Source organism: Aythya ferina (genome assembly GCF_964211825.1).
Source record: "Aythya ferina genome assembly, chromosome: 20".
Lineage (NCBI taxonomy): Eukaryota > Metazoa > Chordata > Aves > Anseriformes > Anatidae > Aythya > Aythya ferina.
In genome coordinates this window covers 6836213-6862673 of record NC_140318.1, presented here as the reverse complement: position 1 = coordinate 6862673, position 26461 = coordinate 6836213, and the positions used below count along the sequence as shown (strand labels likewise).

Below are 26461 nucleotides of genomic sequence, written 5' to 3'. Positions count from 1 at the left end.
CTACCTTGTTTAATAATAGTGTTCATAACATATTAAACATCTCATCACCAGTGTGTTCAGATTGTGACAGTAGATACAATACTCGTGTTTCCTTTGTCATTGGCTTTCTTTATTTGAAATATCCTTGAGAAAATCTCTTTAATGACTGATACATAATTAAAGAAACTAAATAGCTTTCTCCTCCACTAGGAGGTACTAGTCTAATTCTTGTTATTTTGCCTGATGCTTTTAGAAATCTTAACAGACCGTACTGCAAACAACAGAAAAAAAAAGACAAAAAATGTAGCATATCTCTAAAAGCAGCTTATTTGTCCAGTAATCTGTACACAGTAATAATAAATGCACTGATGGATCAGCAAGTGATCAAACCTTCCCACCGGCTCCTGATCTCTTTTTTTTTTTCTTTTTTTTGGCTAGTACAAAAGTAGAAGAGAAAAAAAAATAACTCTACATTTTGAGTCTTCGAATTCTGACCTCAGATTTCAGGCATCTAAAATTCTTCTCAATTTATGGCACCAAATAAAATAATGGGCACATATTATTCATCTTTTTAATATAAATATACATATATATATTTCTACACTATTTCCTTTCTCCTCTTGCTTTAAGCTATTTTTTTTCTTGTTCTAAACATATCTTTGCTCCTACCCGTATCTCTTGTGGTCACTAGCTCAGTTCAGCCTTTCCCCTTATCTATTAGAAGCTCACAAACCTTCCCCTACAATGCTTTTCAGGTGCAGATACCCTCTCATTCAGGGAAGTACATCTGCCCTAATAGCCACAAAACTCTACATCTTTATGGTAGGCAGGCAAAGTATTTGATGCACTTTCAGGAAGTAAAGTTTTTAGTGATGCCATATAAATTCATCAGCGTACAATACTACATACACTTTTGATGCCAGATCAACACCACCACAATCATATGCTTTTAAAACATTTCAAGTGACCTAAAAATGTAACTCTATTATTAATAAAGTCATTGTTATAGTTTTAATATTACAGAACATTTTAAGATGGTACTGATCTTAAGGAAAACTGCCCCTTGCTACATGGATGATTTACAAAGCATATTGAAGTCAAAGTTTGAAGTCAAAGGGAAAATTCTTATTAATTTAACGTCAAAGTATTTATCTGAAAATGATCACAGTTCTGTGAAACTCACCTCTACCTCTCTGACTATCCTGATGATTGACTGTGACTGTACAGCACATTTTTCCTTTACTAAACCCTCATTTTTCAGTTCAAGTTCTTCATTGGCTCTTAGAAGGCTCTTGTTCTTATTCAGCAGCTCCTGCAATTCTCCATCCTTTTCTTTAATTGTTTCATCAAAGTTCTAACAAAAGAAAACAATAATATGGTTTTGCAAAATTTACCCTGCTGTTATACTGCAAAATAGTACACAAACAAAATTCGGGAAACATACAAACGTTCTATACAAATCTTACAAAAGAGGAGCTCAGCATACCAAAACAGAAAAACAAACAAACAAACAAAAGCTTTGGGCAGCTATCCAATCATTTAAATAATAAAAAAGAAAAAAAAAATAAAATAAAAATCTGATTACATCTGAAAACTTAGCAGTGTTTATGCATTAAGTCAAGGAATATATTTTGGTCTCCATGTACAGAATAACGTCAACTATTTGTCTTTGCTTTGCTGGTTGAATACCACCAGTACTTTTCAGGATTATACCTCCAGCTGCAAAATGTTTGAAGCAGAGGTTCTTTAAAGATTCAGACAGCTCCCTTCTCACATGCCTTGTTTTGAAAGTGCTCATTTTCATTTAAAAAAAAAAAAAAAAAAAAAAAAAAAAGGAGAAAATATTTCACTGTCTATGTCTATTCCTCAACTTCTAGTTTCTGCACAACAAACTGTAAATCATAGGCACTTCAGAGCTTTTAAAGTACCCTAACACATCAGTGAAAAATCTACATAAGTATTAGTAAAGCTTTTTTCTCCCCTTTGTACAAGTGCTTAATAAAAGCTTAACAAAAAATCTTTTTAACATCACAGATCTCTAAAATTAGGTCTGTTCTGCAAATACAGTATTATAAGTGAAGGATTATCATCAAAATCAGCAGTAATTCCAAATACAAATGGGATTTTGTAATCATTCCTCATGCAAAATCAAATTATAATTTTTCATTTTTTTAATTTCAACTCAAGTCTACCTACCTGAAGCAATAGATCCTTTTGATTGACACTGTCTGTTAGCCGCTTGATAACTAGTTCTTGGCTCTGCAACTTCTGATTGCTTTCACTCAAAAGAATATTGTAACGTTCAACTGCTTTTTCTTTCTCAGTCATTTCACCGTGTAATTTCTCTAGTTGATTTCTAAGGTCCTACAAAAAATGAAACTGAATAATTAGCAAATCAACTTTAAAAATGTTTAAGATTGACAAGCCACATTAATAGCTTAACTTTCCATTACTTTAGATTACGCATATCACCAAATAGTCTGGAGAATGTATTTAAGCCGGTATCTTTCTCTTAGTATCAGTGATTATAATAAAAGAAAACTTGTAGATAAGGTGTCAGTATTGCTTTCTAAAAATCTAAACTGTTATTGTTCACGTGCTTTTCATAAAGAATGACTGGACTCCAACGCTGAGAAATATCATGCTGCCACTGTCAAAACAAACACTAACTTCTGAGTCAGTTTCATCCATTACTAGAAATAGGAAAAAAATGGTTTGTCATTTGCTCTTCTTCCTTTCCTGCAGCTTCAAGATTAGGTAACTAAGACAAGGAAACAACACAACTATCAGTAAATACCCACTTATTGTCCATTTTACTTTGAAAAGACAGAAACCTCTTTCAATAACCTGATTCAGTAGCAAATCCAAAGGACCCTGGTATCTGTTGGGATCAACACGGCCTACTGTGATGTAAAAAGCAGTATCTAATTCGCAAGTCACACACTTGACGGTGACCATAATTATGGTTTTCTCATCTATGTTCCTACTGACACTGTCCTATTTCAATCAAAAAATTGCCATCTGAAAATCTACCCACCAGGTAAAACCTTTGGTTCCCTTCAATAACATCAAATAGTTCTTATTCTTTACATTTTACTACTAACTGGGAAAACCACTGAATCAATGAAAATATGGATGAAATTATTAGCGCGTTATTAATAGCCAGTTTCCAGTTATAGAGTGGAAAAGTGCAGGCACACAGAGCACTGGAAAAGCTAAATAAGGCTCCAATAATGTTCTACCATTTCAGCTTTTCTCCCACTACCACCCTTTGTGTCAATGCAACTTTTTTGCTGATCTGTTAGAAGTTTCAAACTGAAAAATACATAGCTTGTATATACACAAAGCTTCATTTTCTAAGTTTTTATTTTGCAAGATGACCTAGGACATTTACTGCAAAGACTGTGGAAAAGGGGAAGTAGAAGCCTTTTACAAAGGCACTGTTGCTTAAAATTAAACAACTAAAACTTACAGAAGCCTTTGTATTATCTAAACTCCTCAGACCCAACGAATTGGGTAGCACAGCCTACATCTTCAAATAAATGTGCTCCTTTTATTTCACAAAAGGGCCCATTTGTGAGGTACCATAAGCCCTTTAAATAGTTTGCACATATGGTAGTCACCTATAAACTTTCCATTTGCCTCCGCTGGGATTTAAAATTCAATAGTTGTTTCTTATTCTAAGTACAGGGAAATAGTACTAGTGACACTTTAATTGCATTCTCTTTACAAACTGTTTTATGTCCTTTTCTTGACTTAATTACCTTGCTTCATGCAGGTTCACATCAAATCTTTAACATCGCTTTACTACTGCAGTGTTTTATTTCTGTTTATTTTGCACATTAAACACAAATTGTCATTTGCGATGCCTTTTGGTTTACTTGCTTAATCTTAGCTTCATTACCAGGAATCAGCTAAGACATCGCTAATAGCTCCCCCCAAAAACTCATCAAATGTTATTGTATGCTTATACCCTCGGTTCTGCAAATCAATAAAGGTGTTTTTTTTCATGACCAAAAGGACTGCTTGTTTGCCAAAGAAAAATGAAGAACTGCAAAACCAAGTCCAAATTTTGTGTATATGTTCAAAGTCTCAAATATGCTTCTATTTCTATTAACTACTAACTAAAACCATAGACTGCAGCACAGAGCAGTTATTTTGGAAGTTGTGTAACATCTCATAACCACTGAGCCTTTTGGCTTCAAGCTATGCAACTCTTCAAGTGGGTCACATCGCATACAACACTTGAAGTGAAAGTAAAGGACTAACTGCAGCATTATGAGTTTCATGATGCACTGCAAAGGTCACTCTTTTATATTTTTGCATCATTTTTTGTGCTGTTGTACCACTGTGCTGTTGTGTAACCCAACTTCGAAGAAACACTCATGATCTGTACTGTAACTTCAATGACCAATACTCCATGATTTCTCTTTATGAAAACCCTAAACAGATTTAAGAGAAGACGCAGGCATGCCCAGATAGTAAGCATACTGTTGCAATAACAGTACTACACCGTTGATGACCTAGTCTCAGACTTTTCAGTGTGCAACACTTGTCAGGTACAGAGACCAAGCTTCTGCCTTTAAAACAGCACAAACATTATGGCAAGAATTAGGGAAAGAGCTGGACTGACAACACGTGTTATTGCAGAAAACAGAAAAAAGAAAAGCCTGCGAGAGACTTGTAGTTTGAGTTCATCTCCACTAATTCTGCCCACAAAGTTCCCTTAAATCCTTCCCAAACAAGTCAGAGTTGAGACTGAGAGTTAGTTTCTTTGCATAACGCAGAATTCTGTAATGCACAAAACTATCCATCACCATAGCAGGTTGCTTGAACTCATTGACCACTCAAATTGTCTGGGAGAAAATCTATTGGTTTCTATACATTGAGCTGCAAGAATAATAGAGTACCTATGGTTCTCAGAGCATAAACCTCGCTATTCCTTCTGCCAACCTTTTTCCCCAAGAGACTTTTCTATGATTAATGAGAGTTGAGCTAAGAAAAATGAACACGAAACAGTGTAATGTCAAAGACTGGAGCAGATGCCTCCCCCTCCTTGTCAGATGGGAAACAGGTTGGTGAATAATTAAGTCATGAGGCTCCAAAACCTCCCTCTCAGGCTGAACGGCAAGTAGGAATACTAGGTAATAAAGTCTACCTAATGAGTTACTCTGCATTTCCCCTAATCAAGTGATCAACTATGAAAAACAAGTAAACATGCTCTAATTGTCTGCATTTAGATCTGGAGAAAGAACGGTTTCATGTTTAAAATGATCTGAGCTTGAACAAACTCTTTGACGAAGAAATACTGAGCTGTTACAGACACAGCAATGTGGCCAAGGGATGCAGCATTAAGGGTGTGTTGATGGTTATTGCTCATCAGTTGTGAGAACATATGCCCAAAGGTTATTTCAGAGAGCTTAAAATGACACTGAACTACTGCCTAACAGCAGCTTCTGGAAAGCACTGACCTGAAAGTTTTTGCTTTTGAAGTTGACTCAGTAAAAAGGCAGGGCATTTACCCCCCCTTAGGCATGGAGAGCACTCAAGAACATGTGTTGCTGCAAAAGCCTCCTGCTACTGAGCAGTAGTTTGGTCTGATGTGGATGATCAGGTCACATTTAGCAATTTTAATTAACTTAGTTTAACCTTCTTCCATCCAAGGACAGTAATGACTAATCACCTCCAGACAAACTGGCTTTCAACAAGGCAGAAGTACCTCTTCTGGCTCTCTAAGGTTCTGCGTGTGCTCGTTTGCCCAGACAGATATATGCAAAAAAATTGAGATTACCCCAACAACACAATAGGAAAAGTCTAAAACTTTCCCTGGGAGTGAGGGAAGAGTTAAGACAGCAGTTCATTACAGATGTCAATGGCAATTTCTACAGTTTAGACACACCTGTGCTAGCTTCATCCTAACAGAGCAGAAACACTGATAAGTAGGTTTCTCAGAGAATAAATAGAATAGGATTTTTAGGGCTGTCTCATAAGAATTTTGCATCAGATGACTGAAGTGGTTTTCTATTTGTCAAAGAGCAAAATATCACAGCATATTTTTTTACTCCCACATATCTACTACTTAATGGGCAACACTTCACAGGCAGGGCTGCTATACCTAAATGTACTAGCAACTCTGAAATTGAAACAGCCGTTCTGCAAGGAATAGGAAACAGGTTAGGGATATAATTTTTAAAAGACTGCTCATCTTTTGGCAGGAATGCTTTCCCCCAAGGAACTAGTCATTTACATGAAAAACTTGGACATAATGGAGTCAAATAGGCTTCTGTAATACAAGCAACTTCGAATCCCCTGGCAAATCCCTACTCAGTCCTATTTTTCCTGCCTTTCCTATAAAGATTTATATTCTAGCTCCCCTGAAAGATGAAAAAAGGCTCTGAATGGAGAAGACAGTTAAAGATAAAATACTTTAAATCAATAAAATATGTTCTTTGTGGCTGTTTTACTGACAGGAGCTATCTGTTCTTTCTCCCCTTAACCTCAACACCCAGAAGAAATTTCAAAGCACAGCAAAGATAGAGACTGTGTGACGGCAGCCTAACCGCAGTTGACAATCAACGAAAACGGTAAGTTAAATAACTGCAGGGGGAAGGTAGGGGAGGAAGGGACCTTATTTGCTTGTAGGTAAAGAGATCCCTCTACTGGTTTTATGTAATATTGCAGTGCAGCAATTTCCACGTCTACATGCTTTATTTCGTGAGGTGCTTATTTAATAAATAGAGCAAAATATTAAGTGAAGAAATGCAACCTCATTTCATCTTTTATGTTACTAAATACAGCAAGAGGCTAATCCTTAAGTGAAGTGTACCAGCCTGTGCAACCTGGGCAGGAGTCCACTCATTATGCAGATGCTGCCCTAAGAAAAGCAACTGTAAGACTTCAGAAAAATCCACATGACATGACATACAGGTGAGAAGTACATTATGTCAAGCACTCAGCAGCAAGTGCATCCTTTGAAGAAAGGATGAGAACAAGAAACCTGATCCTTCACTTTGTTGAACGAGCTGTGCATGTTAGAAGCAGAAGAGCTCAAGCAGACATTTACACTAAGGTTAAAAAAATAAAAAGAATAGGAAGCAAAGTTAATAAACATAAATAGCACTTTTTTTTTTTTTTTTTACAGCAAACTGTGATTGACTAATCCTGTGCTTTGGGGATTTTACAAGCAAAAACTGGTATTAGTATACAGCCTTTACAATGACCAAGCTATGTTAGCAAAAAGCAAGCTGAAGTTTGGCTTAAGATCACAACAAGTGGCTTATGCCTGCATTGTCTTAGAACTTAAAGTGCACTACTTTAACTCTTCTAAGACGATATACAGACATAACACAGCAAATACAGCAGAAATAAGACATTGTCGTGCAAGTTCTGACTACCGTCAAGAATTAGAAACCAATAGTTAACATTTACCACTTACAAAGGTTAATCATTTTATCTAGGACTTGGCTAAGGCTACCAAAATGAAATTTGTTATAAAAAGATATTTTTCTGTGCAGACTAAGCGCCAGAATTTTCCTCAGTCTGCTTGGCCACATTCTTTTGAACGCTGACTTCAGACAAATGCATTTGCTTTTCAAGAAAGCTTTCAAGTTAAAAATATAAATTTGCTAGAAAAGGACATGCTAGTAACATATAAAAACAATATTTTAAAACTTTATGAAATAAAGGAAAAGTGATAATAACATTAATAGTTTTGTCACTTCTGCTCTTCTGTAGTTGTGCTTCATCCAGCTCTTTCTCCATTTTCTCTCTTTCTACATTCAAATCATTTAGCTCTTGATCGGTCCTTTTAATCCTCCTCTGTAGTTTACGGTTCTCAGCATCCTTTGTAAGGTTTTCTGAACGCAGCTCTGCTAAGAGGGTCTCTTTTTCTATCAAGAGAGCTTGATAATCCTCAGCACCCTGAAACATAAAAGCAGCATTCAAAGCCTATAAGGGTAATCTGTAGAACCTAGGAGTCTCTACTTCTGTTGCTTCCACCACACACATGATCCTTCTAGCACACCAAACTTAAGGTAACAAAGTGAAATTACAGTTACCTGAACAAGGCAAACATTACATTGAAAATTTTCTTGAGTATCTGATGTCAGAAGTGACAACCCAACATAAGACAGTCTTAGAGATAACTGAGAGTTAGATAAAGGTTCATCTGCAAAGGAGGCCATAAGGCAAATGAGACCATATTGTTACCGATTCCCAAAGCTCTCATTAGATGAAGATGACTACTTTGGGGTCAATGTGAATCCAGACTAGGTCAAGTAGTTACCAAGTCATAAGCATATTTAGTATATGAAATAGCAAGCGTGATTTCTGTTCTTCCCTATCAAATATTGTTATAACTGGTCTCCTTGAAGTTCACAACACAGGTGACAGGGGTAGAAGTCTATGCAGCACAATCTACTCACAGAAAGCTGCCTTCAACTCGAGTTTGTAGCTAACTAGCAGAGTCACGAGGAGAAAAGCTTGCATAGTTTGTGAAAGAGCAATATGGATCCTGTAGACAGGAAGAATTACTTGCATACTTTTTAAACCTAGAACTTCTCAAAAATAATCAAGCTCAAAAATAAAAGGGTTAAAATTAGAGTAATTCAAAAACACTGGGCTTCTGTGGTGTTAAGTAGCAAACATAAGCTACAGGTTCACAGACAGGCCAAAATGACTTTAAGATGACACGGGATGTACTTTTTTCCGTAGAGTTCACAAATTTGGGCTTAAGTCAAATTATGTAGCTTTTGAAGAAATGGAGGTGCTCTGGATACTAAACACTATTCCAAATCAAAAAAACTATACAGTCAAAAAACTGCAGCAGAGTGTAGCCTGGAAGCATGCATATGGAACCTCTTCCATTCCTGCTGAGGTAAGAGACCAAGTGGATGAACAATCATCATAATGAAAGTCATTATTGCCATTAATCAGTAATGATTACTGAAAGTTCCAAGTCCACCTTTTAATAGACTTCATTTTGAAGTGAGTTGGTAAATATTCTGCAGTCTATTTTAAAATCAAACTTCTTTCTCTCATCTGACATATTAAGACCTTTATAATGCATAGATTATGATAAAGTTCTCTCCTCTGCACACACAAAAGCATTACTAAATCACATTTTCACAACACTCCACTATTTTATAGATAGTGGTTTCGTATTCGTTATGTGAAGAAATACAAGTCTCTCGTACCTAGGTTCAATTCTGCTTATGTGGAAGAGTGTGCTGTTAGCATACTTTTGAAGAATCACCAAAACACTCTTAAGTCAATAAAGAACTCAGTATTATCTCAATTTCACAAGTGTCTTCATTTTTTCCCCTCATTTGCTTTTACACTTTTCTCCCTCCCTTCTCAGTTGTTACAGAAGAAAAAACCAGATAAGAAATCGGACATTTTAAGACTCGATTATTTAAGCAGAAATGTTTTGGGGAAATTTGTTTCATAAGAAAATTAAGCATTCAAAAAAGTACATTAAATTACTTTCCGTTCCTTTACCTTCAAATGTACAAAGCTGTACCTGCTATATGGTATTATGGAAAAGGGAGCTGCAGGGAAGAAAAAAACATTAACTGCTTGCTTCTTACCTTGAATTTTTGCATGTGTGCTTTGTGAGTTGCCTCTCTTGCCTTAGTCAGTGAAGCATTTAGATCTTCAATTTCAGAACCAAGTTCCTCATTCTTTAAGTAAAGTAAAATGAACACTAGAAAGTTATTTCCAAGGGATGGTGATTCAGTAATAGCTACCCCACCATCTCATTACCCATCCATCCAACTACACAAAACAAATACTTTTAAGAACAAAAACATCAAATACATCATAATAAATCTCACATAAAGCAACTTGGCTTATACAACACTCACTAGACTACCTATCACTCAAGTTAAACATTTCCCACTCTTCCATAAAATCCAAATTTCATCTGACATTGACCCACTATTTTACCTTTCTTTGACAGCTCCACTTACTCAACAAGAAAAAAATACTTCTCATACCTTTTAAGTGGTGCTCAGAGCTGATAAAAAGCAGTGTGCAACTGAAAACATTTTTCCTCTAAATTCTTAAGGGACAAAGAATCAGTTAAGTATCTTCCCCACTCCCTCCAGTCAAAGACACAAAACTCTAGGTAAGAAACAGAAGTGCTTACAGACATGACAGCAGCAATTTAGGACCTACTAGAAGCTTCCTAAACAGTTACAAGTGAGATCAAACAATCCCTGTGACACACACAACATGCACACCCCGTGCCAGTGATAGTTCTACAAAACCAGCAAGATTGCAGACATCATACCTCTTTTTCCTTTGCTTTTAAGGCAACAGTTAGCCCTTGAATGGTTTTATCCCTTTTCAAACCATTCTTCTTTTCAACAGCAAGCTCGTTTTCTCTCTCTTGCAGCTCTTCTTGAAGAGACTAAATTAGATTATGTCAAAGTTGCATTAACTTTCTACTAAGACATATTGTAACTGCACATTAAGAAGTACATTCTCTCAGAGTTCTTATATCTTATTACTCAAATTACTTGTATTAAATATAGTCCCAAATGCAACTCATCGTCTTAAAGATATGCCTGGAATACAGTAAAAGAAGCTAAATCTCATGTGCTGGCCACAAGTATCAACCATACAGCTTCAGTATTTGATGAACATGCCTATTAACTTACTGAAAATTGCTTCAAAAAACAGGGGATCCTTCCTGTAACCTCCCTTTAAAAAATAAAGTTACCAAAGTACCTGCTTTGCTTCTTTTCAAGTCAAGGCCTCTCTGTATCTATGAAGACATAACAGAAGAAATCCCAACATGCATTTTAAGTGGTCAAAAATACAGAAACAAGACTAGGACTTACCTGGATCTTTTTTTCAAAGGAATTTCTCTCATTTTTAAGCTCCATTCTAATAGCCTATAAGAACAAAACAGTTGCTATGGTCAAGTAAATTGACTCTAAACACAAATGCAACCCATTAAGCATTAAAATTAAATAAAACAAGCTTCAAAGCTTTAAGGAACAAACTTCACATACACCTCAGAATTGTACAACATTCGACATTTTGGCATGAATATATTGTATCAGGTGCTTCCTGAAAGTCTGCTGGGGCACTGTATGAAGCACCCTTCAATGGGACAGGATAACTCAGCTGTACAAGTTAACAAAACCACATTTTTATGCATTATTTATATAAGACTTATATCAGCAGGACGCTTTTATTACGAGATATGTTTGTTAGGACTTTTCTTTGGGGAAGTTTTTTTGTTTGGTTTGGTTGTGGTTTTTTTCTAAGGAGTAATCATATATAGGAATGGAGTTGTGCAGATGTATTCTAATTTCTCTTCAGTACAGTACCCCAAAAGGATGATAGTCTGTCCACCTCTGAAATGATTAAAGATGACCCTTTTTTCACCTTGACACAAGTATTTTTGTGAAACTAGGGTAGGTTTTCCTGACAAGTTGATTTAGATGTAGTAAGACCCAAACCTCAAACTTTTAATTCAACTAATCAGACAAGGACAATCAGTTCATGACTGAACTATTTGTCCTTTTGTCTGTTCTTGACAGAAACAACAAAAAGGTGTTTTGGTACTTGAGAATGGATCATTCTCAAGACTCAAAAAACAGTGGAAAAACTCTAAAAACAAATTCTCTAGTCACATTCTTAACTTCTATAATTTTAAGTTATAATACAGCTATATGTACTATGTCATGTATCGACAGATAGCTTTTACATACACCCACCCCATACATGTATACACTTATTTCTATAAAGCAATTGCACAGTATTTGTAATAAAACACAGGTATAAAGTCTGCAAGAAATGATCTCTCATTGAAAGAACAGTAAGCATGGATAATAAGGATGAATATTGACTGCCAAACCACAATATAAACAATGAATGTTTAGGGGATGGAGAAGAGCGGGGTGGAATAACTGTGGAGAAGGATTTTTTTTTTAATGACTTGTTACTCATACACCATCATGCACAAGACCTTTTAGACCTTTAAAATCCTAGACCACATGAGATTTACAAGGTATAACTGTTCCATCAGTTTCCTCACCTCTATCTCACTATCTTTTTCATGCCTCAAAGCAATGGTAAGTTCTCTGATTTTTTCTGCTGATAAGTTCCCATCACAAGATCCACTCTGAGACTTTTCCTCTTCGAGGTGTTGAATTATAGCTTCTTTACTTTTCAAAGACAGATTCAGTTGCTCTATAAGTCTAAAATTATAAAATTTTTAATATTAATCTTGCATCATCTACCATCAACTCTCCAGTCAATGCAGTAAATCTCACAGACAGCTTTCCTAGGTGAAGACTCCAGACAACACTTGTAAAATTTAAGGGAGCACTTTCAGAACCTCTTCATCCTCCAGAGAAGCCAGAAAAGGATTACATCACTTTAAAGCAAGCAACAAACAGGATTGAGCTATCTGCAAAGCACTCTATTTTGTTTTCCTCCAGTACCATTTTAAATGTAAACACTTAAGCTTCAGTATTTTAGTTCCATTGTCCTTTATGATACACAAAAAGCTTACCAATACATTCCACTTCCTAGTGCACAGAGCTCTGTATCCTTACATGCTATCATGAAGCATCCCTCAAGTACCTACTTTCAAGTGTATTTGTGGCTAAAGCTGCTTCTAGTTTCACAGCTGTGATTCTCGTAGTATTTTGTAATCTAGATGGCAAAAGCATCTTTTAATACAACAGGCATTATGGATATGCTACTGCCAGACAAGTTTAAAGAGCTGCACATTAACGTGTGGTTCACTTCAAGGAGTCAAATATCTTCCTCCATCAGCACTGTTTATCTGGTCCTGCGAATACTTACACTGATCTATTGGCATGTCATTATAGAAGATCCTGCCAACACTGAATCACCGAAAAAAATGTTCCTTACTCCACAGTCTTCACTTTAGTGATTCAGGACTGAAAATTTCTTTCCACACTTCAAGCGCTGTTTTCTCACAAGCTCCAGAGCTGGCAACTAAGGTACATCTGAAAGGGACTGCTTTCATAATGCACTCCTTCCCAACTCAAGTCACTCAGGGGAGCAACTGCGTTCACGCAGAGGTCTAACAGATTGAAAGAGGAAGACAGGAAAGATAAAGGGGAAGGGAGGGAGATGGCCTGGCAGCCAGGTTATAATTACTGTGGTGTCACTCAGGGTGCAGTAGCAGAACCTATTAGAACAACTTCATAATTTTATGATACTATAGAGTTCAGATGTGCAGTTTTCAATCTGTATGCTTTTACAAAAGCTGTCTGGAAAATACAGCAAACCTTGCTTTGGTCCTACTGTAATATAAAACCGATGAAATGAAAGCCTCAGGCCAACATAACTTTCCATTACCAGGATAGTCCCATTACGCAGTGACTCAGCGCAGTTAACTGCAGGGTTCAGTCACACAAGGATAGAAGAGGATACTCTGAAGTATTATGAGTCATAACAATCTTCTCTTCTCCACCCCAGACTCGCGCACCCAAGTTAACCAATGTTTACTAGAAGGTTAACCAGATGTGTATTTCACCCTACATGTATTTGAATATTAGAAAAAAAGTCAATTCTCCAAAGCATTGAGATCTAACTGTACACATTCTCCCCAACTAAGGTTATTGAACAACTCAAGCACCCTTTCAGCTACCTGCCAAACAAAGCAAAACCAGCGTTTTGCAAAGCACAATCAAAACCAAGAAACTCATACATGATTTCTCTTTTCCCATTTGATTTCCCAACCTCAACAAACACACCACTGGGACTGAAGAGCATGTAAACGCCATGAAAGCAGGAAGCGAACAACTGGAAGAGTCGATCTCTATTCAGCAATGGCTCAGGCAAGAAGCAGAAGGTAAGTCAGCAAAGTTGCAAAGAAGCTTTAAAGCATGAGCATGTCACATGCATGCCAATTCTTTTACACTTTCAGACAGCTTTTAAAGATGATTTTGATATCATGAAGCATGTGAACTGGTCACTGTGTTCATTTACTAGCTGATTAGATATCCAGTAACACTCAATCATACATCTGAGGGCAGAAACAAATCATTAAAATCTTTATCCATGTTGACTCTTCACATTTCAACAGTAAAAAATTTCCGCTGGTTAGAAATACCACCAGCAAGAATTCTGACCTGTCTTTGTCAGCTTCTGCAATCATATGAAGATCCTTTGCATGGACATTTGGAATTGAAGAAAGTTTCTGCTCAGCAGCCATTCTTAGAGCTTTCTCCTTCTCTGTCATCACAATGGCTTTTTCTGCCTCTTCTTGGGCAGCTTTAAGATTCTGTAATTAAAACAAAAAAACAATCCTGTTGTCTACAAGAAAAAAATGCTCACAAAATTTTTCATATATTGAAGTTTCTTCTACCAAACATGTTGGAATGTTTAAATTAACAATTTTTACTAATTATTTCAAGTACTTTGCAAACATTTCTGAACTTTTCATGATTGCATTTCCAATATTAATCCATTTTCTGCGGTGCATAAAGGGAAGTAGTATATCAAATTTCCTAGCCAACAGCAGAACAGGGAACAAAAGTGCCTCTGCATTATGACTTCAGATTTAGCTCTTAGAATTTGCTTTAATATAATTTGGCTTTATCCCACTTCCCTCCTGCTATCAGAACTAATAGTTAGACTTAAATTTAAGAGGTTAAAAAAGTTGTGTTTTTTTTTCCTTTCAGATATGAAATTAATATTCATAGGCTCACTGTAGCTAATTGGAACTTTTAAAGATAATTTATAATATCTTACAAGAACTGGTAAGTACGAGCCAGATTTTCTTCTCTTGAACAGCAACGGAAACAGAGGTAACACCTAGATATTCCACCCAACTTCCTCTAGTGACCCATTGAGATGGGGAACAAACAAAAAAAAACAAAGACAAGCTGACATAAACTTCATAAAATGCGTTTCAGATCTTCATTTTTCTGTTGCAAGCTTCCCTGCTGTGCTCACTGAATTTTGCTTTCTATAATCTAAAAGCCTCCATATAGTCTAATGAGTAATTCCCCCTCAAGCCTATACTAAAAAGCATTTCTCTTGGCGAAAGGGGATGAAGAACAAGCCCTTCACTGCTAGAATTCACTGCTCCCTCCCTCTCCTGAAGAGCTGTTCTGCCAGTATTCATCTTTCAATTAAAAACTCCAAAGGAAATTCATCTTTGTTAGTGTTACCTGGATCTGTGTAATCATACTGCACTACATAAGCAAGTGACTAATCCTGCTCTGCAGTGCTTACATTTACCAACAAAATAAAATTAACATTAGAGGTCAACAGTACCTTCAGACTGCAGAAAGTACTACAGCATCATGAGATAAGAGTATTTGCCACTCTACCTGTCAGATGTGGGAAACACCAGTCTGACAGGCTGGTTTTGCTACTGAATACGTAATCTGGGGTCTTTTCTACCTATCCAATAGGACAAAAAATGCTTTGAGAAACCCCAATTCCACTAAAGAACAGGCCATGGAGATTCTCCCTGCATCAGCTCTGAAGGAGCTGCTTGTTTTATATACACTGTGAAGTCACCCTGATAGAAAATGCCATCATGACATGCTACCAGTAGCTTCCAGGACCAATTCATTCTTTAGGGACTGGAATGCAAAAATTGGAATATAAACCCCATCTTTCTGCTATTTCTATTTACTTACAAAAGAGGACCAAACTTCTGTTCCCTCACAAGCATGGGTACATACCCACAATTGTTTTGCATCATTCACTGTATGCACTTGGTAAGGGATTTTGTATCTATATAACTTACAGAAATATTTCCAGTACAGGCCATTCAATACCAAATTTGTTCTTTTACAAACAAAAAAACACAGTGCTCCCCTTGTTTTCAGGAAGCACGTTATCTATACGGGACTTTTTTTTCCCTTTTATGGTGCCTGTACACTACAAAAAACAGGAAAATGTGAAAACAATTCCCCTGTTAAGATAGCTCAGCAATAAATACAGGAATAAGCAACCACAGACAGCAAGGAATTCCAAAATGCATTGTTAAAAAAAAAAAATATCCTCTGCCACAAGAAAAGGTTATGCAAAACGGTGATCTGGTGACAGCAAAAGCCAGTAACTTTCGGCTGATCACCAACAAAGGATCACAAGACAAGCAGGAACAAGGCGAGGAAGTTTTCACTAGCCCATTTACACAGGAACTGCCATAAGTAGGTAGCATCTCTCAGTCTATAATGAACACATGAGTGGAGATAAAGAAAAGCAACAGAATCTCGAATTTATAGTGGTAAACTAAGTTCCCATATGAAAGATGATATGACAATGACAGGAGCCCTTAAAGAGTAGTTGCAGCTATTTATGAAGCTGACACCTTATCAGAAGATGCGTTCAAAATGCAGCCCATCTTCTTCTAAAGAAGAGTGCAGTTCTGAAAATGAAGCTGCCCCACTGGAATTCAAGATTTAAAGGTGTGTTGAACATATCTGAACAGCACCAACAGGTAGGAATTTCCTGAAGAACTGCTTTTCTCCTATTTAGTGTTTCAAGAGCAGCTAACACCACCTTCCCTTTCATTGCTCTCCCCCTTCATATTTTTTCCTCCCCGTTCCCCTAGATTAGTACTGGCTGCTTTTCCAGGAAAGCTGAAACAACTTTGAAAATACAGGCAGATCACACTGTCAAACTTCAGACAACAGTACAAAGAAAGTACAGATTTTTAACTATGCATTCAGTTTCAGGCACTCACCTCTTCCAGAAGGTTTATTCTGCCAGTCAGGATTTCCTCCATTTCTTGTAACTTCTTTTGTGCCTCCTCTTTCACATGTTGTATTTCAGCATCACCACCCTGGGCCAGGCTTTCAACTGCCTTACTGAAAGACCATAATATAGATTGAAATCCCACTGCCTATCACAGTAGAAAACATTTAAAGTGCAAGCAGCTGATGGATTATGCAGAAGCAAGTTCCTTCCACTTTATCTGTACCTGCTTGTCACTTTAAGATTAAATACAAACGTCTACATGCTATATAGCAATTCTGGTGGTATAGTCTCTGCTTGATGTAAAGCAATAAGAGTTCCACACAAGCCTTGTCACAATGAATAAGCATGCAATGAAAGTGTTACTATTTCCTCCATATTTAAAGCTTCCAAATTACAGTATCAAGCCTTCAATGGAGCTGTGTTTGCTACAAAAAGCAGCACTGGAATAAACTGAAGATACTTAGCTGCTGAGACCTCTCCAATTGCATTTTTAGTAATTGTTAATCCCTTGTTAGAGAAGAACAGCTAGTGTTTCCTTATTAAAGGAAGAATGACCACTTGTTTATGACTTCCCTCTAAATCTTGCTTCCTATTATGAATTTTTGCAAGGTTCCATTCAAAGCCCAGCAAAACCCTTTGACAACTACTGGAGAGACCAAGCACAAATTAAACTTGTCCTCTGGATCAACCTGAAACTAGGCTTCTCTGAACCACTGAAAAAAGGCTAGTTAGGAACAATTCAATGCCATGTGAGGTAGGGCACACAAAAAAATTCCATTGAAACCAAGGCAGTCAACAGCTGTATTTCACTGCCCACTTGGATTAGTTTTGAACCAGGTATCTATAAGGAAATAGTTTTACTGGCAATCGTCAGCCTTAGCTTAACTTCTACAATAGGAATGCTAACCCATTCTCAACTAGGGAGTTGCATTTATTTATCTGAATAATAAGATGCTTTGTTCAACTGTATTTAATTTATACCTTTAGGGATAACTACAGCAACATCATTGTATGTATAAGAATTCACATGTATAGCTCCAATAATGTGTGAAGCAATTTCCACATAAATTCCCCTAAAGCGCTCCTTTGGGATCATCTTATTCTTAAAGTATCAGCAAAAAGCATGCAAATAGGAACCAGATCTTGGAAGTCTTAATTAACAGGCACTAGGAAATACACTGGTACTTACGAGGCCTTGATGAGCAGTTTTTCTCTCTCCTGCAGATCTCGCTTCAGACTTTCTATCTCAACTTTCAGCTCAATGTTCTAGAACATAAGAATGAAAGTAAAGTATCTGCAGACAGTTCAGAGGTCACCATACACAAAAATTAGTGGCACTGTATAGGTATCTTTGTTATAATGGGGAGTGGTGCAGACCAACCTGGGAGTTTCTAAGACTTACAAGCCTTCTTTGTTTTGTTTTTCTCCCCTTATCTGTGAGCTATATTTCCCTTGTGATTTTCTTTTCCAATTTTTGAGGTTTTTAATAATCTTAAAATTATTTAATTTCAGCCCAGGAAAACATTGTATAGATAACCACTTGGCTCACAAGCCGACATACTTTTCAATACATGAGTATTTACAAGAAGGACACTGGTGTAGAAGAGAAGGACAGAAGACCAACTAGCAGTATTCGGTTGAAACCACGACCTAGATAAACACCTATGCATTTAACTACTATGACAACCATCAAGAGAGACTTCAGTCTCCATCCTATTACAGGAAAGAAACCTAATGCTATTGCATTACCAAAATTACTTCTTTTCCCTTGTGGACTGGAAGTAAAGTGCTTTGCACTTGTAAACCTGAAATAATGATGCCAGATGTAACACTAGACTCAAATTCTTCTTCAAACTTAAAAAAAAAAAAAAAAAAAGGACTTTTTTCTAGAAGCTCACATAAAGCAGGTAACTTTCCCATTAAACAATCTCTTCAAAAAGACATGTAATTCTATACTTCAAACACATACAATTTTGTATATTTCTTCAGTGGGACCATCAAACTTCTGCTGCATTCGCATTTCCAGGAAGTAGATACGAAGTTTCAGGTTGAAGTTCTCTTTTTTCAGATCAGTGATTTGCTGTGAAATAGGAAAATTGGCAAATTATATCATGCATTTCAAACCAAGGAAAGCAAACAGTGAAAGCTACTACCATTTGTTTGTTGTTTTTTTGTTTTGTTTTGGTTTTTTTACTCTCTGATGTGCTAGACAATGCCACAGATCAGAATTTGACTGACTGGACAGTTAGATGTGCATGTGTGCATACATATGCTTATTTTTAGCCCTGCAACAGTCTGAGACTAGCACTGAAACAACAACTATAAACCAGCATTGTTTAAAACACGCACGTAATACCATGTCAGCATGCTGCTGCACGGTGCTTTTTAGAATATTCCTTCTCTAAGTAATAAAACATCTCCATCTTCACACAAAAAGAAACCAAGAGATTTTTTTTAATCGTCTTAAAATAAATTAAAAAAAAACTAATTATTTTTTCTTCAAGTTCTATTTTATAGAAGATACATTAAAACAGAAGTATTTCCTCAGCTAAAGCTTAGGATGGCAGTGTTATTCATGGGAGGAAAAGCCACAGGCACACAAGGCAGGAGAGCCAAATCAACCACCGATAAAATCTTTATCCAATCGCATATTTCATAGCACAATTCTTTGGAAAAAAAAAAACTGCTTCATACATAAGTCCTCCAGGACTTAGGATTTTTGAACCAGCAGAAGCAGTAACATAGCTGATGGTTTCATTAAAAAGAGTCTCCCTCTGAAAGTTTTTAAGAGACCAAGCATAAAACATTAAGTCAAATAAGACTTGTGCCCCCGTCAGATGCTCTCAGCAAAAGGAAATCTAATATGCTACAGAGCTACTAATAAAATATTTATGTAAGCTTTTCCAGAAGAGTGGAGTACCACTTGTAAAAATTACTAGCAATACAATTTTTAAAATACTTGGCTCGTGAAAACCTAGAAAGATTATTTTCTGTAGCTGCACTCTGAACTCGTGCTCACAAACAATTCCTCAGCTTAATAATCTCTGCCCAGCAAGATGCCTCTTCATTATTCACACAAGTAAATATCACCCAAGCAACTAACATACAGAGGAGCACACAAACTATTGGGGCCCATGCGCACATCCTGAAGAAGGCTGTCTTCACAAGCAGTAGCAGGGTTCAAAGATATCCTAGAATGATTTGGGTTGGAAGGGACCTTTTAGTTTAAAGCCATTGCCCTCCCATCCTACCACCACACCCCTGAGGAGTCCCCCCAGCTGTCCTGCAACCCCCTTTAGGCACCAGAAGGCTGCTGTAAGGTCTCCCCAGAGCCCTCTCTTCTCCAGGCTGAACAACCCCAGCTCTCTCAGCTCAGGAGAGGTGCTCCAACCTCTGATCACCTCTGTGGCCTCCTCTGGGCTCACTCTAACACTTCCACATCCTTTGTGTGCTGGGGGCCCAGAGCTGAACGCAGTGCTCATATTTAACTCATTGCAGTTCCAACTGGATGACCACAGACTGCAGCGAGCATGAACTTGAAGTGCACAAGCTGTAACCGCTTCCAGCACAGCACACCTCATGAGGATCACGAGGCTCCTCGAGTAACTGCAGCAACTGTCCTGGAGCCTTCAGATGGATGTAAGCACTGCAACAACAGAACTTTGTGCTTTGCTTCAAGTCACAGAGCACGATGCTCTCAGTGCTGCTCAAAATCAAAATCTTTATTTTGAACAAAGGAATTTAACGATTTATTAAGTGCAGCAAGAGTTGTGTGTGTCTGAGCTTTGCCCCAACAGGCTCAGCATTGTGTGCAACAAGTGAGAGCAGACCTCACAGCCTTTTTTTTTTTTTTCAGCCCTCAGGGGATCAGTCCTAACAGTTGGTCTGTGTCTGTTCATTCAGAAAAGCCCAAAGGCTTTGAAACTGTATCACTTAAACTCAGAACCCTGTTGAATGTGTGAAGACCAGAAGTTCAAAAGAAAAATAATTTCAGAACTTGGCCTTCCTTAATTTTACTTCCATCTATTTCAGAGGCAACAGAAATAAACCAAAGAGCTTAAGTGCACAGTTTCCAAAAGGCAAGCAGAACATGATGCAAACATAAGCCAGTAAGAGCAATAAATAAATGTTATCTCTGACATTCAGTTTCTTAGAGCAAAGTTAATTCAGGCAGACTACAATTAAAAAGTTATAGCTTAATAAAAGACAGCTTGCTCATATTTTACACACCAAAGGAATTTTAATGGCAATGCTCTCAACTTCTGCATTTAAGGACCCGGGCTTAATTCTTTTATGCATTTTGATTTCCGTGTTTAAAGAATAAAAGAGAAGCAGGAGAGACTTCATGAAAACATAGGACAACGCAATACAGTCTACACAGAAAATTACACGCCACAGACACCATGGCAGCAAATACCACTTCCCTAGCTCAGTTTAGATCCTTTCCAAATCTACACAGAACCACTTGTATGCAGAGCAGCATCTGTCAGCAGAAGCTGTGGTTTCACAGCACACAGCCAACAGAAACCATTTTGCAAGACAGCAAACTCGAAGTGGCTTGGACAAGACAAAAAAAAGCAACCACATACTGCTAAGTTCCCTAACGTGATACCAATCATCCTTTCTACTCATGAACACCTAATAACAAGGTCCTCAATTAATATCTTTCATTTTGCCCATATAATCATATTTCCAATTTCAAGTGTTTCCTCCTTTTCCATATTGCAAGAAAGCAGAACACGTTACAAATACCAATAAACCTACACCTTTAGGATAATCTACCTCAGTATGTTATCCAGGTCTAAATGTAAAAGGAACCTCTCCTACATGGATCCATCCTTAACCCATTCAAGGGCCATGACATCCATCCCAGACTCTCTGAGTTGCAAGGCAAGGAGCCCAATCTTTTCATTATTTCTTTTCTGTGTCCTGTGCAGATAACATAGCACTGGATACCAGTAACTTCATGTGTGTGTGTGCACCTTTAAAGTGCCAATTAAGATTTCTTTTAAAGCAGGATAAGAACAGGATTATAATGTCAGTCCAAAAGCACATCTAACAGCTTCTAGATGCTTGGTAAAAATTAAGAGGACCACAGAAGTAAGCAATGCCTTTCTCAAGCTTAGCCTTCCAGCTACCAGCAACCTCAAAAACAGAAGTTCCAGAAATTCCGGTTGTGTTTAATTGCCTTTAATGGATTCTTCTGCTATTACTTTAATGGATTTTTGAGCTTCATTGTACTGTTGGCAACCACAAAGCCTCTGAGTTCTACAGCTGGGGTCCGTATGTACCAGGAAGTCAGATCTGTGGAGAGACCCCTTCTTTTCCACATCAGCATAGAAGCTCAGACTGAAATAGCTCATCTCTAGCATACCTCAACAACATAGAACATGGACCAGAGATCACAGGTTTTCTGCCAGTTCCTAAAGGAAAACAGAACTCCATCACACAGAACCAACAACAGGTTTTCCTCACTTCTACAACTTTTTCTCCCTGTGAAAATGGACATTGCAGAGAGTAAACAGCTTGCAGAATGCATTCTAAACTGAGGTCTTTCACAAAAGATTTTAAGCACATAACAATGCCAAAGCAGCATTTCTACCCCAAACAACAAATGGAAATAAAAGGGAAAGTGAAATAGAGACAGTAAGAAACATCCCTCACTGAGGCTTCCCAAAACAAGCTTTAAGTTCTAAACAAAGAACATTGCTCTTCTTTCAAAGGGATAGAAGAAGGCAACAAAAATAGAAAGAGTTTAGAAGAAAAGCTCATTTAAAACTTAGCAATGCTATATAAGGTAACAGAAGTTATAGAACCACATTGAAAACTGCACTCAAACACTTCCTGAAGATAGCAAGCCGCAAATCATAAACCAATCATAAGAACTTGAGTTAAACAATTTTTTTTCTTTTAACAGAAGCATTGTCCTGCAACACTGCTATAACCAGCCATCATTCAGCAGTTGTAAACAATTCACTTATTACTCAAATGGCTTATTCAGTGGAAACAACCAATGCAGTTAATACTTTAAAAAAATATCTAACATCATGCTTTGTATTCCAGTAAGCACCAAAATCAGTTCTGCCTACAGAATTGTCACCGTGACACCAGATCTTCACAACAAAAGCATTTCAAACACACTTATACATAAGCACAAAAAGTAAAAGGTATTGCACAGCTGTCAGTGAATTAAAATACTAAGTCCTATACTGGTATAAACAAAGACAAGGTCGATGCTTTCTTGAAATACAAGAAATCAACCGCAGGTTCGCAAACCACATTCTTATGTTTCCGGTGATTACACGTAGTTTTGAGCAGATGTTGCCAGCTTTTGTTTCACAACCTAAGAGCAGCAGCTGGCTAGTCTCAATGACAAAATTTTGCCCCTGTTTTTAAAAGCAGAGAGAGGAAATTTCAAAGCACAGGTAGTTATGATCAGACCTGTAACAGATCTGCCTTGAACGACATGAACAAAGAACTCGATCCGTAACTCCGGCACTGAGCCTTATATTAAAAGTCTGCTTACGTTTTCATAGTCCTTCATGGTCCGAGCTCTAGTTGGTGAGATCGTATCTTCTGCCACATCCGGTAACCCTAGACGTTTGAGAAAACAGAATAAGCTCAGGCAGAGGAATCTAAGCTAAGTTTCAATTTGGAAACGGCAAAGTGTTAGTATTACCACATTGTTAATATCTACGCTTCTTTCTGAAGGAAGTCCCAACATCCCCCAGTTAAATCATGAACCACACTGAAGTTAAGCATCCGAAAGGGACTTTTAAAGACAAGTCCTGGGAGCAACTGCAAGGGACCGATATTAGAAATGAAGTCCTGTTAAGCTACCAGAAAACAATTCAAATCTCACAGTATCTTGCAGGTCACAGAAGAGACCTCCACCTTAGACTCAGGGAAACAATGGACAGGAGATGTGTGCAGCATCTCCATTTCTAAAACGTAAAGCCTTCTGAATGCATATGTACTTGAACTTCTGCTGCACACGTGTTCCGCAACAACTGCATTTAACAGTGCTATGTAACTGTTTCCATTTAAAGCCCCTGTGAACGAGATTATATACAACACATAGCACTTACGGCACCTCAAATATCAAGAAGTTGATGCCCCAGACTGACTCTCATAAGAATTAAAATATTTCATTAAAGCACCTCCAAAATTCTTATGCAACCATGTAGATCTGTCTTTAGAAAATCCCAAAGAATATCAGGAAATTGTTTTTAAATCTTGACATTGCAACTAATATCACAAAACAGCATTCCCAGAGCACATGCAGAACACAGTCATGTTGTCTTGCATCACTACTATGCCCCTGATATTTGCTTGCTTTTGTTAGTGAGCGGGTCTTCCTGGTAAGTTTGTCTCAGTTTCTATTAACTACTTGTTCTATACAATGAAGTCAGCCAAGTTACATCACTGGATGCATGCACGAATACAGAGAAATCAAAACCATATGCTTCAAATTTACAGAAGAGAACAAAGAACGGCTAACTTGACAAAGAGTAGGTTTCAAAATAATACCATTCAGCCATTTTATTTCAAAGTAAGCGCTTCAAGCTATTGTCTGCCAGCCTGAAGGACAATGAACATAATTACATACTCATCAAATAGAAAAATATATTGAATTACAGCTTCTGTTCAGCAGAAGCCACCTGGATAGGAAGGGCTCTTTAACGCAAGAGATGAAACATAAGGGTTGAATCTATCCCAGGCATTCGGACAGCAAATTAATGAAACAGAGCTGAAGTAAAACTGGAAAACTTAATGACAGACAGCAGGCAGTTTCCCTGAGGATATGAAATGGGAATATTAAAGCTTTGCGAGGCAGCCCAAGCCTTCTCAATACGGGATGCCGAGCATCCCACAAGGCTCACGGCCGTAACCTGGCCACAGGCAGCTCGCTGGGCAGCAGCAGCCAGCGGCTTTTTACACTAAAGAGACCCCCCAACAAGAAGCCACACAACTTAAACCCCTTTTCTGCCTTTTTACCCTCAGGAAGGGGTTTATTAGGGCCGGCGCAGACTCGAGCTGCGCGGTGCTGACCCCGGGGCTCTCGTTAAGATGCAGGACACCCGGCAGACAGCACCCAAAGCCGCTCCTCAGGCACCGATTTTCTCCTTAAACCCCCGACGGTGACACCGGGGGCTGCGGAAGGCACCGCGGGGACACCCCCAACCCCCCGGGGCTGCCTCAGGGGCTCGGTGCCCGCCGTGCCCCGGGACCCCCTCTCGGTCCCAAGCCGCCCCCCGGGCTTTTCCCTCGTCCTTACCTCGGCTGCCGGCCGGGCCGAGCTGCGGGTCCCCGCGGGAGATGTCGGGCAGCTGGGAGGCGCTGCGAGGGGAGAGGACATCGCTGAGGGGAGGCGAGAAAAGGGGGACCCCCAGACCCCCGCCATAGGGAGGAGAAGGGGGAGAGTGGGGGGCAATGAGGGGGGGGGGGGGGGCAGCAGGCCCGGCGCCTCAGCCCGGAGCCCGCCGGGGGTCCCAGCCGCCTACCTGTCCTCAAACGCCACCGGCAGCGTCGGGTCTGTCCCCGGCAGCGAGTCCATGGCGCCGCCGGCCGCAGCCGCGGCTCCTTTGTGCGCCGCTTTGGCGGCTTCGCTGGAATTCAAACGGCCGCAACCGCTTCCGCCATCTTTGTGTCGGCAGGGGGTGAAGCCGCTGAAGGCGCCGCGGAGGAGAGCCAAGGGAGGGCACGGTAGAAACTAAAGGGGAGCCGCCATGTTTGGTGAGGGCGCCGGCTGGAGGTGGGCGGGCAGGGCGCCATGTTGGGTGAGGGCAGAGCGGGGCGGGGGCTGTGGAGGCTGCTAGCCGGGCCGCAGAGGCCAAGCGCCATCTTGAGTGAGGGAAGCAGCCGGGACAGCGAGCCGCCATCTTTTTTAAAGCAAGGCCGAGAGCTGCTCGGCTGCCATCTTTACTCAGGGCACAGCGGAGCGTTCCTAGGGGAATGGAGGCTGCAGCCGCCGCCATCTTTGCTGAGGGCAGCCCGGGCTCCCCTCACGGGGCTGTGCCTCACGCAGCTCCCTCCGAACCCTTTGGATCGCGGGAACAATTATAATAACCCTGCCTTTTCTAGAAGTAGCAATTAATATGTATTAGCCTAGAAGCATAAAAATCAGCCGCCTGATGTAACATGTGTGCGTCTTGGTGGAGCGGAGGCTTCTGGCGCACCCAGCGCTGTTTGCTTGCCTCTATTCGTTTAATAAATTGTAAAACTTTGATTGCGATCCTATTTGGGACTCATTTATTACACTGGCCATGAAACAGGCCGACACGTGGCCGTGGGCCATGGCCATTTTATGGATTTGTTAATTGCAAATTGTCGCGGTGCCCCGTTACCTTCATTTTCTTGGTGTACCTGCCCACAGCTCCTCAGTACAAAGAGAAGTTGTAAGCCTGGAAAATGCCCTGGGGCTGTGGGAGCCGGCATGGCGCTGTGGGTTGCACCCCCTGGATGCGTGTGGTCACGGTGGGCTTCCCGGCCCTGCTCCTGTCTCAATCTGATGTGCACAAGCGTGTGGTGGAGCAGCTGTCGGTGCCCCAGACAGCAAGGAGGTGCCAGGCTCTGCTTAGCACACTAAGCTCTTAATCTCGTCTCCTTTCCAGTTGGACGTGCCTGATGCTTTGCATTTTGGGCTCTGAGGGCCCTAAGAGATGCTCGGTCCCTTCAACGCCCCCACAGCACAAGAAACATTTGTCATTTGTCACCTTAGGTGACTGGCTCCCCTTTGCAGCGCCCTCACCTCCTGCCCAGCTGAAGTCGT

General features: G+C 39.2%; 1 protein-coding gene across 1 annotated transcript in view; it reads right to left on the bottom strand.

Moving 5' to 3' along the window:
- The window catches only part of CDK5RAP2 (CDK5 regulatory subunit associated protein 2), a 79159-nt gene extending 53677 nt beyond the window's left edge, over positions 1 to 25482 (bottom strand). The window contains 18 exon segments of the mRNA XM_084494259.1: positions 1163 to 1333; positions 2176 to 2343; positions 7681 to 7899; positions 9567 to 9659; positions 10271 to 10390; positions 10824 to 10877; positions 12029 to 12191; positions 14103 to 14254; positions 16676 to 16799; positions 17879 to 17955; positions 18659 to 18769; positions 23216 to 23283; positions 24968 to 25029; positions 25194 to 25262; positions 25264 to 25340; positions 25342 to 25410; positions 25413 to 25457; positions 25459 to 25482. Coding sequence (XP_084350385.1) covers positions 1163 to 1333; positions 2176 to 2343; positions 7681 to 7899; positions 9567 to 9659; positions 10271 to 10390; positions 10824 to 10877; positions 12029 to 12191; positions 14103 to 14254; positions 16676 to 16799; positions 17879 to 17955; positions 18659 to 18769; positions 23216 to 23283; positions 24968 to 25029; positions 25194 to 25262; positions 25264 to 25340; positions 25342 to 25410; positions 25413 to 25457; positions 25459 to 25464 — 1848 coding nt within the window. The 5' untranslated portion in view covers positions 25465 to 25482.
- Positions 25483 to 26461: the final 979 nt, after the last annotated feature.